Source organism: Ovis canadensis, chromosome 8 (genome assembly GCF_042477335.2).
Source record: "Ovis canadensis isolate MfBH-ARS-UI-01 breed Bighorn chromosome 8, ARS-UI_OviCan_v2, whole genome shotgun sequence".
In the NCBI taxonomy this organism is placed as follows: Eukaryota; Metazoa; Chordata; class Mammalia; order Artiodactyla; family Bovidae; genus Ovis; species Ovis canadensis.
In genome coordinates, this window is record NC_091252.1 from 71,579,733 (window position 1) to 71,595,538 (window position 15,806).

General features: G+C 38.8%; 1 protein-coding gene across 6 annotated transcripts in view; it reads right to left on the reverse strand.

The window, feature by feature from the left end:
• AHI1 (Abelson helper integration site 1) overlaps window positions 1–15,806 on the reverse strand; it is a 223,063-nt gene that overhangs the window by 191,943 nt on the left and 15,314 nt on the right. For all 6 annotated transcript variants that reach the window (XM_069599286.1, XM_069599285.1, XM_069599289.1 and 3 more), the window contains one exon: window positions 930–1,486. In XM_069599286.1, the coding sequence (XP_069455387.1) occupies window positions 930–1,486 (557 nt within the window). The remainder of the gene's footprint in view (window positions 1–929; window positions 1,487–15,806) is intronic.

Sequence of the window (15,806 nt, forward strand, 5' to 3'; positions counted from 1 at the left end):
GGAGAATCTAAAAGTGCTAAAGACCTAGTAGTTGCCAATTATACAAAACTTCTGTACTACACTATTCATGAGTTTGCCTCCAACAGGTCTGTCTATCCAATAGAAGTAGATGGTAATTCCATTACAGCTGGAGAAGGGGCAACCAATCTGTTCAGTTTTGTCCAAATAAATAGCATAGGAATCTGATATATGTATTGGGAACTAGAACCAAACCACAAGTTATTATGAATTAGACAACAAAGTGGTGAGAGGTTTCATCGGGTTCAAATAGGACTGACTAAAGATTTCAAAAAGGACTGACTGAAGAGTCTAAGGAAATTTGTCACTTCCATTCAGCAGAATGGTCTTTGTCCCTTATCCCACAAGACTGAGGTATGGACACCGACAGGGCGAACTGTTAACAGCAAGAACCTTTTGTATTCTATTACAAGTTTATCACTAAAAGGATGTTGCCTGTGTGCTTAAATTATACATAATGGCCCATCTCTGGAAACGCTGCTCCCCAAGTAATGAAAATTAAGCTAAAATACCTTTGTTTAGCTCAGAGGAAACATCCTTACCAGGTCCACCTGTGAGTGACTGCAGAGAGAAAGAAATGAACAGACCCTCTCTGGAGGCTTATGGGAACCAGAAAGTGTTTGACTTGACTCCCTCTCCTTTTAGTGTTTAGTACTCCCTCCTCCTCAGAAGGAGCCTGAATTCCATCTCAGGCAAGATGGTTATCTGGGGCATGAAGCATCTTCTGAATTTGCTGGCTTTCTGAGTAAAGTTGCCATTCATTGCCCCAACAACTGGTCTCTCACAATTATTGGCCTTTTATGAGGCAAGCTCTATGAGCTTGGACTTAGTAACAAAACTCCAGGAATCACTCAAAAGCTGAAAATAGTGTTTTTTTAAGAGGACATTGTATATTTATCAATGTAACATACCTTGTTTGAGATTTAGACAAGGTGGGAACTTTCTTTTTTTTCTTCTTTCGTTTTTCACCACTCAATTTGTCATCATGCAATGAAGAATCTAAGGGAAAGTAAGACAACTGCTCCTTGAGTTTCTTTCGGATTTTCTTCTTAATCTCCTTTGCCATTTCTTCAGCTACCTGGAGCTGGTATACCTGCATCAGCTGTTCCTCATCTAAACCACTGTCTTCTCCTTCCTCCTTGGCCTTTCCACCTTTGTCACGAGCCACTCCTGGCTGTGGCTTAGTCCGTGTTTTCTGAGGCGTCGCATCTCCCTTCTCAGGAGCTTCTGGCTCCGTCTCTCGTGCAGTCACCTGGAGCGCGGTTTTCGTAACCTTTTTATTTGCCTTTTCTTGCTTGTCATCCTCCACACGAACATCATTTTCTGGGTCTTCAGTTGCTGGCTGTGGATCTCTCAGTTTGGTTTTAGTTATTGTTTTACTGTTCTCTGGGTTCTTAGTGTTAGCAGCAGTTATAGCATCACTTTCAGTTTCCCTGATTTTCTGAAGACTGCTTGTAACAGCATCAAGCTAGGAAAAGACACAATAACAGAGTGTCAACTAATCACAGTTTAGTTCTGTGAAGATAAAATCATGTTGACTGTTTCACAATATGAAATACTGGAAAGAATATTTCACTTTTTACTCCAGCACTGTGACACCATTCTAGGGCCTTAGGTGAGCGTTTTCCTGCTTATTCTCCCAGTCTTAGACCAGCAATCTTAAGAATAAATTCAGATCAAAGGAGTTAACTAACATGGGGAACATGTTAATGACTTTTAAAAAGTGAATTAACTGCTCAAATCTCAAATGTTACTTTCCTCTGGCAAAATGATCCATATTTCAACCTAATTAAGAGATATTAGTGAAATTGCTAGAAGAGCTATGGTTAAAGTATTTCATGTTCTCTAATAGAAAACACACACAGGTCGTTTATCTTGCTTCATAATTAAATTCAAAAACCAAAGGTTTACAGCTCTAGGATTACTGTGCAATTAGTCTAAGCATTTCACTGAAAAGGCTGCTAGGTATTAAATATTATCAAGTTAAATCAAATGACAGACTAAGCACATACTTGTATTAATAACTTTCTCCATTCAAACTTATTTAAAATAAGAAATAAACAGAAAATAATGCTAGAAATCAAAAAGGAATGTTACTAGTAATACAATAAATATTTTGAGAAATTCCCCAAGGATGCAAAACAGGCAGGATTAGATCCATTAAGAAATCCATTAAGAAACTACCAGAGAAAACCACAGACTGTAGGAAAAGACTTCTCCAGAGAAAAGGCTGGTTCTGGGGAAGCCATAACCTCAGGCAAGGAATACGAGAAGAAGGGATAAGCCTGAGGATGACCAACTGAAGAGATGGGAGGGCAGCTCTGTTCCCCTCCTCCAGCTGTGTTACACGGTGCCTTTCACCCAGAGAACAAAACAGCTGAACAGATTAGACATATGGCTTCCTGTCTCAGGTAGGTACAACCCTCACCACCAGCAGAAGCGGGTTATGTTGAAAACAACCAACAGGCAGGAAAAAAATTCTCAAACACAAAGATGATTAACAACTGAGAACTGACACTGAGGGAAAGCAGCAGCATCGAGAAGTCCACCAACTCCAATAAAACAGAAAAATTAACATGGAAGAAAAACAAACAGCATCAACAAAATAATTTAAAATAAGTAGAATTAATATTAAGAAACTCAAAAAGATATGAGATGGAAAACAACTGCAGATGTTAGAACTAAAATTTTGAGTGACAGAAATAAAAGCTGAAGGGATGCGTTCAAAAACAGAATGGCTAAAACCATAGGGATAAAAGACTGAAGTCAGAATTCTCCCAGAAATGACGGAACCAGTGAAGACTGAAGTTCAATTATTGAAAACCCTCATGCTTCAAAGTAGTTAGAATATCTAATATACGTGAAAAGATGGAAAAATGTATTCCACCACATACCCAATATTTTACCATCTTTAAGACTCTTCTGCTCACCTAAAATATATTTCCACATTCTACCTAATCCTTAAGGATAAATTCTGAAGCCATAGCCTCCAAAAATCTTTCCTAATCAAATTTAATAAAAATATCTTCTTAAAGGTTTATTTTCACATATCCTGTTTCTAGAAGCAATATATCCATAAAACAGTAAGAAAACAGAAAATTTAAAAATAGAAAAAAATTCAGAAATTACTTAAAAAAGAAAACCCAAAGTTCAATCCTAGATTGCCTCACACAAGGAAAATCAATGATAATCTGTTCAGAAACTCACTTTTGTCTCCTTTCTCTGAAGACAGTCATACCTAATAACCTTGAATTTCCATTACATCAATACAGAGCAAATGCTAACTTTTCTGTTTTCTCAGTACCAGGAATGTAGTGGCAATCAAGGTAAACCGTGAGGACACTAATAAATGGAAAAAGATAACCAAAAATTAGAAACAGAAGAAAGAATTATAGTCTAGAAGAAAGGATTTTGAAAATGAAAACCCTGGGGAAGCTCATCATGTGAAGCTCATAAGAGGTTTATTTATTCTCTTCCACTGATCTGTCAACCTTTGTACTAATAACATCATTTTAAATACAATCCTTAGAGCACCTTTGGTAGCATTCCACAATTCTATTGAGATGATAGTTTCAGTACCTTTTAAATTCCTGTTTTTGTGGTTTGTATTCCCTTTTTCTTGCTAATCGCTTCACGAGATAGATTTTACATTACCAAGTAATTTACAAATTTAAAAGTTTTGTTGTTCTAGTTTTGTCATACTATAAAAAGTCTACTTCATGGAATTTCACATTTCATGGACTGTCACTGAATTTTTCAATCTCTCAAATACATTTGTTCATGTTCTATTTATCTTTAACCATCCGTTTATCTTTACCATCTCTGCATCATTTTTTACTTTAGCTTGTCTGTTTTTAAAAATAAGTATTATTGAGACATAACAAATTATATGAATTACAATAACCATCACCGGCTGAAAGTGTATACTTAAATGAATTCTGACAAACATACACAGCCATGACACCACCTGACTGTACAACTATCAAGATATTAAACATTTCTAGTAGCCTACACAAAATCAATCCCTACCCTCCAAGTCCTGGCCGCACCCAACCACTGATCTGTTTTCTTTCACTATAGTTTGTCTTGTCTAGAATTTCATATAGATGGAATCATATAGAAGATAGTTTTTTGTTTCTGGTATCCTTCACTCAGCATAAAGCTTTGAGATTCATTCATGTACTTGCATCTAGAGTAACATTCCATTTACTGCTGACCAGTATTTTCATTGTATGGAAAGATACATTTTATTTCTCCATATACCAATGAATGGACATTTGAGTTATTTCTAGCTTTGCATGTTATGTTTTCATTTCTCTTGAGTAAATATCCACAAGTGCAACTGCTACACTATATGCTAAGTATACGCTTAAGTTCTTAAATAACTGCCAAACGGCTTCCTAAAATGGCTGTGCCAGTTCAAACTCTCAAATGAGTGAGTTCCAATTATTTAACACACTTGTCAGCACTTAGCATTGTCAATTTTCATCCTTTTACATTCTAATAGGTATGTAATGGTATCTCTTGTTACGACCAAACTGAAGCCAGGACAGGCTCTAAGGGGCAGGCCCGCAGGCAGTGTAGCTAGACCAATCAAAAAAATCCCCGTAGCCCCCCCGCCCGTGCCAGACCTGAGCCAATCCAGATAGGGATGTGAGGTTTAAAAGCCCTGCATGCACGTACAGTTTAACCAATCAGCTATGCTGTTACAGAAACAAAGAACCGTCTGTATAAAAGTATATGGGATTCAGAACTCAGGGCCCTTGTCGGATTCCACTGTGCTGGATGAAACCTGGGCCCTGGCTCGAGCTAGTAATAAACCCCTTTATGCTTTTGCATCGCTGTGGACGTCTTATTCTCTCAGTTTTGGGGACTTGGACTCTGGACATAACATTTGGGGGCTCGTCCGGGATCCCTTTAACTGGGAAGAATAACACTCTCCCGGTAGAAGGGGTTTCCTCACTTGGAGGAAAGCTACCTGAACACCGGTGTTAAGTTTGGTTAGCCAGTGTAAGACCGAGGCCCAGCTTACACGCTGGAAGGCAGCTGGCCCTGGTGAGAAGAGAGCTCCTGTCAGGCTTAACCAGGGGCGATTTAGTCGTCTTAGCCGGCGTAAGGCCGAGGCCCGGCATCGTGCTGGGAAGGCGGCTGGCTCTGTGAACGCCTTGTTGGTAAGATAACCTACAGGGATAGGAGGGTTCAGGGGGCCCAGGAAGACCTAGTACTGTGTTCTCGGCCGAGGTTTGTCTCCTCTGTTCGTCGCATCTTTGTGTGTGCCGGCATTGTCACTGCTCTCTGTGCGTTCGTCGTCTCCTGTGTTCTATCCTGTAATCATGGGGCAAGAGACTTCCACTCCGTTGTCCCTTAGGACTGACCATTTTTCTGATTTTAAGTCTAGAGCACAGAATCTATCGGTGCTGGTGAAGAAGAGCAAATTAATAACTTTTTGCAGCGCAAAATGGCCAACCTTCCATGTAGGCTGGCCCTCAGAAGGCACCTTTGACTTGGGAACTGTACACCAAGTCCGAGATATCATCTTCCGACTGCGGATCGGACACCCTGACCAAGCCCCCCCCCCCCCGCCCCCCCCCTCCTTGGGTAAAACCTTTTTTGCCTCAACAGGGATTTTCTACCCCTCAGGTGTTGGTGACACGTGTGAGAAAGAATCCAAAGAATCTCAAGGATCCTGAATCAACGGCGCCGCTATATACCCCATCTTGCAGGGGGAATTGTTAGGGGAAGCACACTGATTGAAACCGCCCCACCCTGGCCAGGCACCATAGTAACGATTTGCATGAGTTGTTTTATGACAGGAGATCCTGATAAAGAATATGGAACTAATAAGCCTCCGCCAACCCGAAGAGTTCGGGAAAGGTTTAAAGGAGACACCGCCTGTATATTGTGAGCCACGTGGCAGAGCAGTTCTCCTAGGTTTCCTTACCCTGCTGCTCTCCACCTGGGTGCCCTTTCCCAATAAAATCTCTTGCTTTGTCAGCACATATGTCTCCTCGGACAATTCATTTCTGAGTGTTAGGCAAGAGCCCAGTTTCAGGCCCTGGAAGGGGTCCCTCTTCCTGCAACAAATGGTGACTCTGGTGGGATTCTTCTTCGCCTAGACTGACATCCTGACCATTTGGAGTACTCAGGGGCCAGCATGCCTGCCAATGGACCAGACCCAGTGGCCGCAACTGGGACCCTTTTGTCCCTGGTCTCCTCCTGACCAGGTCTCCTACTGGCCAGAGTGCCCTGACCGGTAAGAAACAAAAAAACTTTATTGATCTCTCTCCCCTTCCCTCTCTGTCTCCTCTCCTTAACCCTTCCTATCCTTCCCTGTTTTTCTAGTCCCCTGGTCCTAGACACAGAAATCTGGCTGAAGGGTCCTCAGCCTGAGCTGAGGATTGGAGACTGATCACCTCCTCTTGGCAAAAAAACTCAAATTCTGGTTCTGATTTCTGGTAGGGCCGAGCTCCAGTCCTCCCTTGTCTGGAAGTCCAGGGAAAAGTCCCGTAAGGCCTGGGTATCCGTAGGTGGCAGGAGACGTCTGTAAGGCCACCCCTTTTGCCCCCTCTCCCGCCTCCTCCCCCTTCTTTCAACCTGGCTTCCTTTCCTCCCTTAAAATCTTTGATGTTATGGAAAGGCTTGGTGGGCTACAGTCCACAGGTCGCAAACAGTCTGACATGACTGAGTGACTTCACCTTCACTTTGATGAGGACTGCCGGGTTTATACGTGTGTGTTTTAACTCTGTGATCTGTGTAGTGATTTTTGATGGCCATTTTGCTTTGTCTGGCCACCATGTAGTTTAGACCTGCCGCCGTTTGTTAGAACTTGATTTTCTTTCCCTGTGCTTTGAGACCAGGGCTCTCAGGAACACTTATCTAGACTATCTCTAACTCCTGACACTGAGGAGGAAAAAAAAAAGACTTAAAGCTAAATCTTGCACTGTGTCTGTCTAAATATGTCTTGGTATGTCTCTGTCTCTGGGTAATATTTTTGAGGTTAATTTGTATATGAGATCTATTTATCTGGCTTAAAAAAGGTAAGTACTTACAAATCAAGTAATTCTAAATTAAACAATAAATTCCAGGTTCATGTAAACTGGAAAATATTCAATGTTAAATACCTGATATTAATGTTTGTTTGTTGACCTATTTAATATAGACATGTCTTAGAGTATTTAACGTTAAAAAAAGTTTCATTGTACCTAGGTTTAATATGTTAAATATTATATCTGTTACAAGTTTGTCAACAAGAAAATTACCTCAATTAAAGAAACTTCAAAATAAAATGTAAATGAGATATGAGCTTTTAGATAGACTTTATTAAAAATAATTATGCTTTAGAAATGTCTGTCTGAAATAGTCTGTCCAAATTGGGGTAACTTAAATTGGGCTGTGCTAAACTAAGTGATGGAAGTTCACTGACTAGCTAGCTCATTTCCAAATAGAGTAAAATTTTGAAACATTTATTACTGAACATTAGTTTCCTCTTACAAAGAAGCTAAAGAAATTTGGGACTGTTAATGACTAAAAATAAGCTGGCGCAAAAACTTGAATTTGGCTTTTCTCTCTGTTAAAAGGACACACTTTCTTCAGATGTTAAACTGCATTTGACAATAGATTTAAGTTCATTTGCTCCTTAAATGGTCTGTATTTGCCTCTGAAATCCCATATTGTTACTTTGGCTGAGTGAATAGCTATTGTTTCACAGTGACCTATAGTCCCATCTGACTGAGTGCTCTAAACCTTTTTGATATTTGTTGACAAAACTTCCTAAATCATTCTATGAAGCACTTTTGGCTTCTAGCTAACTTTGGGGTGCTTCAGAGGGCCCCTTTGGTGTGAGTTTCCCAGCCCTTATCTTAAAAGGCTTCCCTTTTTATCTTAAAAGTTCAGTCTGAAACTCTATAAATGTTTCAGCAAAATAAAAAGCCTATAATCAATTATGGTTATAAAAATCATCAGACCAAAATCAGTGAGAACAGACCTATTTTGCAAACAAACTAGCCTTAATTTGGTTATATTTAATAAAAATAAGGGTAACTGTAAGGAGAAAAAAGATATTTCAAAATGTTAAATATCAGTTTGTTAATGGAGGTCTGCATCTAGTAAGACTCATCTCTTAGATAGTTCTTTGCTGTTATGAGATGTTAATATAAAATTTAATTAAATTCTTAAAGAACACCCTAAGTTTGTTTCTGAAGCTTATCTCAGTAATCTATCTTTGGATGAAGATCAGATGCCTCATGACCTGCAACCAGGACTGGAAAAAGACATAATTTAAGGGACTGTGTCCAACATGAATGGAAAGACTTTTTTTATCAGGAGAAAAACTACACTACACCAGGATGAGAAGATGACGACATCAGAGGTAGACAGCTTCCCCAAGATGCTGGACCTGATTCGTATGATCATTTATGTTTTCTTGACTTCTTAGACCTTTGCATATAAGTCAAATGCTTTTCTATCATAGGCCTGATCCTATGCTAGTTTCAAAATCAATCCAATTGTTGGGTTTGTGGTCAATAACCTGTGTCTAGTCTGGGTTATCTTGGTAAATTTCTCTATTACCAGACTTTAACTGGTTGGCCCTGAGAAAATTTACTTAAAAAATTAAATCCTACTAAAGATAATCAGTCTAATGACACTAAAAAACTGGGCTATGTTCCTTATAGATGGTGCCAATATATAATTTTCCTGAAAGATAAAGATTCTACAGGGCAGACTAAGTCAGATGACCTGAAGATATACTGGGCTACATCTAATGAAAGTTCTTAACATAAGTCTTACTTGTGACTTTACTAATACTGCTGGCTGTGTTATTTGTGTTTCACCTATTTTACAAAATTGCTGTTTCTTACACTGTATGTGTGTGAGGTTTCTAATAGAATAATATATAGTCCTATATGAGATCGATGATGGTAACTGTAACTCTAGATATGGCAAGTAGCAACTCTAGATATGGCAAGTAGCAACAAGAGGAAATATTTTCCTGGACCAAAAAGCTAGTAGGACAGGTAGTCCAGAGAATTTTAGATACTGTTTCATGGCCTAGTCCAGTAACAGCACATTGAGTGGCCTGTTTACCTGAAAATGGACACCCTCAGCACCACGGGATAAAATGGTCATGAAGTGCCCCCCTCATAATCATGGTCAAGTTTATGAGCAAAAAGGGGCTCTGCCAACTGAAGACTGACACTCGCCATCTGCATCTACAAAGATTAAATCATGGCTGCTGCAACTGCTGACTTTCAACGCCCCTGAAAGGAGTTCAGGGTAAAAATCAGAAATGAGGCACTCTGTGCTCTGGGAAAAACTGGCAAAACAGGCCTTCAGATAGTTAGATCTTTTCAGGAAAAGATTTTATGAGTCCCAATTCTTGCATCTTCTCATATCTAGAAAAGCACAGACGTCATTAACGGTAAAATCTGCTTTTGGCTATTAAAAAAATAGTTTAAAATTAAAAGTCAAAATAGAGTAGCTATGGTTCAGGTATCCTGGAAAATAACTAGGTGATGCTATGGGTGTACTTTCAGATTAGACCTTGTATCGCTAAACACTTGAGTTTTCTGAGTTATGTCAGGCTTGGATACCACCATTTTCAAAACAATGTCTGCTGGAAGCTACTAACCTTACTTTTTATAAAACTAGGCAACTGGCTACATGGCTACAAGTCTCCCTGAAGTGCCAGGTCCAGACTGGGTTTCAGACCTATTCTTCTAAAAAAAAAAAAAAAAAAATGAGATTAGGATTTTAATCATACAAGACTCAGATCTAAAACTTGGAACTCAGAAATACTTCTGATTCAGTGTCTATACTCCAAGCTGGGGCAGTCCTATGCCCCATTTTGACAGAAAGTTATCATAGTCATTGTTGCCTAGTTCCCTAAAATTAAAACTGAGCGGGACTCTGTGGGGCTGTGGAGTACAGATCTGCTCTGTGTTCTCCATTTCTTATCTGTAGGATATAGACTGTGTTCAGCCTCCTTGGCCTTCCCTGAATTCCACAGCATAGATTCAAACAATTGCTAATCAGGGAAGGGAGGGGATACAAAAACAGAAACTATCAAAGGTTGGTACAGCCTCCAGACAGAGTCCTGGTTCCTACTCAAAGAAATATGCATAACAAGGTCTTTGAGCCCCCACCCAGCTAAAAGACTTCAGACTGAACACAAGATTCTTGGAGCACTGCTCTGTTGCCTCACCACCAACCAATCAGAAGGGGTCACAAACCCTGTAACCCTCACCCCAAATGTTGCCTTCTGTTTCCAGGGACCAGAGATGACCATCCTGTTAGGTCTCTTGTTTGGCCCTTGTCTATTTCATCTCTGAGAGGGGCCAACTAAATTGCTGCAACTACGAGGGTAGAAGCTGGTTTCAGATGTGGAAAACCCCAACTTAGATCAGGTAGAGAGACTTCTGCTCTGCTAGGCAGGCCTACGCCCATGCACAGCAGGAAGGAATTACAGAAGAAAGAGACCTCCGCCCCAATTCCCAAGAAGTATCTTGAGTATGAAGTCTCTCAGGTGGCCTATGTGCTGTGTTAGGGGAAAAACGTTGTTTTTCTATAAATCACTCAGGGGTAATCAGGGAGTCCCTGGCCAAGATAAAAAAAGGGCTTAAAAAAAAAAAGTCTCAAAATCAATTTGAGTCCTGGTTCCAACAGTCCCTGTGGTTAACAACGCTAATTTCTACCCTGGTGGGCCCTCTAACAGTGCTACTATTAATACTTACTTTTGGTCCATGCATAATAACTAAGCTTGTTGCCTTTGTAAAAGACCGCGTCAATACCATCCAACTGATGGTACTGAGGCAACAGTATCAGGCCCTGCCCCCAAATAAAGAGGAAGATTCCTCTATGTAGCTGAAGACAGGGGGGAATGTTAGGACCAAACTGAAGCCAGGACAGGCTCTAAGGGGCAGGCCCGCAGGTAGTGTAGCTAGACCAATCAAAAAAATCCCCGTAGCCCCCCGCCCTGCCAGACCTGAGCCAATCCAGATAGGGATGCGAGGTTTAAAAGTCCCGCGCGCGTATGGTTTAACCAATCAGCTATGCTGTTACAGAAACAAAGAACCGTCTGTATAAAAGTATATGGGATTCAGAACTCGGGGCCCTTGTCGGATTCCACTGTGCTGGATGAAACCTGGGCCCTGGCTCGAGCTAGTAATAAACCCCTTTATGCTTTTGCATTGCTGTGGACGTCTTATTCTCTCAGTTTTGGGGACTTGGACTCTGGGCATAACACTCTGTACTGTTTTCAAATTAATTATTAATGGCATTACTAAGCAGGCTTCACCCGTGGCTCTGCTGTAAAGAATCCACCTGCAATGTAGGAGACACAGGAGATGCAGGTTTGATACCTTTGTCCCTGGGTCAGGAAGATCCCCTGGAGGAGGAAATGGCAATCCAATCCAGTATTCTTACCAGGAGAATCCCATGGACAGAGGAGCCTCATGGGCTACAGTCCGTGGGGTCACAGAGTTGGACACGACTGAGCAACCGAGTATACACACTGTACTAAGCACATCGTTACACTTGCTTATTTCCTATCAGTATCTCTTTGGTTAAGTGTTCAACTGTTTTGCCCATTTTCACAACGTTGTTTCACATCGAGTTCTGAGAGCTCCCAAAGTTTTCTAAATACATTTTATCAATGTGTTGCAAATATTTTCTCTCAACTTATAATTTTATCTTTTGATTTTCTTAGCAATGTTTTGAATTTTCACAAAGCCCAATTTAACCCCCTTTTCATTTATGGTTCATACTTTTGTATCCTGAGAAATCTATTCATAACTCAAGGTTACCAAGCTTATCTTGCTTATTCTACAAGTTATATATGTAGAATTTAGCTCTTAAATTTTTTAAGTCATTGATCCATTTCTACTTAATTTCTGAATATGATATGGTCATAGTTTATAATATTGTATATCTGATTGTTTTAGCAAAATTTGTTGAAAAAGATTATCCTTTTCCCCTCTGAGGTATCTTGGTAATTTTGGCAACAATCAATTGACCACATACACTGGGGTCTATTTCTAGACTCTCTGCTGATTTATGACTTACATGTCCACCTTTATGACAATACCAAGTTGTCCTGGTTACTACAGCTTTACAATGAGTTTTGACTCAGATGATAAAATTCCTTCAACTTTGTTCTTTCTTTTCAAAATTGTTTTGGCTGTTCTAAATGTGTTGTTTATATTTCCAAATAAATTTGAAAATCAGATTTTTAATTCTTAAAGTCTATTGGCATGTTGATTAGGATTACATTGAATCAATAGATCAAATTTTCAGAGAATGGATAATAATAATCTGTCAATAATTATCTGACAATAGTTACAATCCATGAACATGGATATATCTATTTGGTTTTGATTTTTAGCAGATTAGGGATTTTCAGTATCCAGGTTTGCATATATTTTGATAAATGTATCCTAGATACATATTTGGTTACTATTACAAATGATATTTTAAAATTTAAATTATTCACTGCTGGTACAAAAAGACAATTGGTTTTTATATTTAGACCGTATGTTCTGCTAACTCATTAAATAGTTCTAATAGCATTTTTTTGCGATTCTGTCATCTGCGAATAAGATTCTTTTACTTCTTTTACAATCTTTATACTTTTTTCAAAAATCGCATTATTGCATTGGTTACCTATACAATTATGAATATCTATGGTGATGTGCTCAAGCTTAGAGCAAAGGCTTTCAGCTTTTTAATGCTAAGTACGATCTTAACTGTAAGTTACTGTAGATTCCCTCTATCAAGTTGAAGAAGTTCCCTTCTCTTTCCGTTTTAGTTATCAGAATGGGTGACAAATTTTGTCAAGTCTTTTACTGCATTTATTGAGATGATCATATGGTTTTGTTTAATTTTATGGTGAATTACATTGATTTTTTTCAACACTTACATTGCTGAGATAAATTACATAATGTATGTAATTATTTTTATATAAGACTGACTCCCTAAATTTTGTGGAAGATATCTGCTCTGGGTTCAAAAGGGATACTGGTGTAATTTTCCTGTAATGTCTTTCTCTCTTAGTATTAGATTAATTTAAGATTGCACCCCCCAAAAGACTGGAGAAGTATTCCCTCTTTTTACACAGTCTGAAAGAGTTTATATAGAATTAATATGATTTCTTCCTGAAATGTTTGGTAAAATTAATAAAGTCAGCTGAGAAAACTAGCCACCTAGTTTTTCCCACAGGTTTTTAACCACAAATTAAATTTTTTAAAAAGATATAAAATGTTCAAGTTATCTCTTTTTGAGTGAGCTTCAGTAGCTTGTATCCTTAAGTAATTTATACATTTTATCTAAGTTGCTAAATTTATTGTCATAAAGTTATTCATTATACTCCTTTATTGTCCTTTTTAGATCTTTAACACATCTGCAGTGAATTACATTTACATTCCTAGTATTAGTAATTTGTCTTTCCTTGTTTTTCTGATCAGTCTGGTTAGAGGTTGTGAAGAAAAGGGTTAATTCAGCAGCCCTCAAATCCTGCAAATCCCAGGCCTGTTTGCAGGATCAGCTCTGGCTGGCTCCTGAGAATAGAGCTCTGAGCTTCTGGAATGTTGAGCCTGAAAAAGGTGAATGAATACATGAACTAACTAAAGAATATTATGAATAACTGGACTTAGAAAAGGCAGAGGAGCCAAAGCTCAAATTGCCAGCATCAGTCAATTGGATCACAGAAAAAGCAAAAGAATTCCAGAAAAACATCTGCTTCATTGACTACATTAAAGCCTTTGACCCTGTGGATCACAACAAACTGTGGAAACTTCTTAAAGAGATGAGAATAACAGATCACCTTACCTCCATCCTGAGAAATGTGTATGAAGATCAAGAAGCATCAGTTAGAACTGAACGTATAACAATGGACTGGTTCAAAACTGGGAAAGGAGTATGTCAAGACTGCATATTGTCATCCTGCTTATTTAACTTACATGCAGAGTACATCATGCAAAATGCCGAGCTGGATGAATCACAAGCTGGAATCAAGACTGCCAGGGAGAAATATCAAAAACCTTAGATAGGGAGATGACACTACTTGAACAGCAGAAAGTGAAGAAAAACTAAAGAGATTTGGTGAAGGTGAAAGAAAGTGAGAAAGCTGGTTTAAAATTCAACATTCAGAAAACTAAGATCATGGCATCCAGTCCCATCACTTTATGGCAAACAGATAGGGAAAAAAATGGAAACAGCGGCAGACTTTATTTTCTTGGGCTCCAAAATCACTGCAGATGGTGACCGTAGCCATGAGATTAAGACACTTGCTCCTTGGAAGAAACTATGACAAACCTAGACATGTTTAAAAAGCAGAGATATCACTTTGCTGACAAAGGTCCACAGAATCAAAGCTATGGCTTTTCCAGTAATCATGTACGGATGTGAGAGCTGGACCATAAAGAAGGCTGAGCACCAAAGAATTGATTCTTTTGAACTGTGGTGCTGGAGAAGACTCTTAAAAGTCCCTTGGACAGTATAGAGACCAAACCAGTCAATTCTAAAGGAAATCAACCCTGAGTACTCATTGGAAGGATTGATGCTGAAGCTGAAGCTTCAATACTTTGGCCACCTGATGCAAAGAGCTGACTCACTGGAAAAGGCTCTGATGCTGGGAAAGATTGAGGGCAAGAGAAGAGGGCAGCAGAGGACAAGATGGTTGGATGGCATCACTGACTCAGGATATGAGCCTGAGAAAACTCCAGGAAATAGTGAAGGACAGGGAAGCCTGGTATGCTGCAGGCCATGGGGTCACAAAGAGTTGAACACAACTGAGTGACTGAACAACAAGAAAATCTAGCATATTTTCCACCCTTTAAAATTAATTTAACACATAAAACATTTTTAGAAACTGTTATTCATAAAAGAAGTTATCACCTCTATGAAATAACATTAGGATAAAATGAGATAGGAGAAAATCAAAGAGTGAAATCAAGATGATAAAGGATTGACAATGATAATGATTTAAATTCCTTCCTTTAAATTAGGAAAAAATTCAGATGTAATTTCAAAATTAATAATAGCCACAGTTTGAGTATTTATTCTCTACTTAACAATTTATGCTTATTAGTTCCAGCTATCACTACTGAGTATCAAACCACTCCAGACTTAGTGGTATAAAATAAATACCACTAGTGATATAAAATACCACTTAGTGGTATAAAATAAATAGCACAATAAATCATTCATTATGGTTTGAACTCAATATATCCTCCTTATCTATCATGCCTCTCCTCTCTAGTTCTTAAATGCTTTGATTTCATAATCTGTCACTTCATTCATCATTTGCTATTACCATGTACTTTTTATCCATCACACCTGTCTGGAAAAAACTCCAGGCACTGTTCAAATTAAGTGATGTTCATCTCTATATCTGTAACCAGGCTGTTGAATCCTGCCTGAAGAAACTGAACCACTTCAAAGACTGATACTATTATAAAGATATGGCCAATAAATTCAACTGAGACCTCAAAGCTACAAACAATTCTCCCACGCTGCATAATCTGTTTGTATGTATTATTCTGTACCTTCTGCACACTGGCTATTTCAAGTTGTCTTCACTTACCTCTGATGTTCAATGTTGTCACTTCTTGACTCACTTTCACAGGTGAGTCAAAAGCCATCAAATGGAAAGCTGCAACTTTCTACAACCAAATCTACAAATTTTCATGTACTCTAAACAATCTTTTCCTCTTTCTTTCTCATTATAAAGAGGTGGGTCTTAACCTGTGTTCTAAAAAATTGTCCTGTCCTGTATCATCAAATCTCTCCCTTAT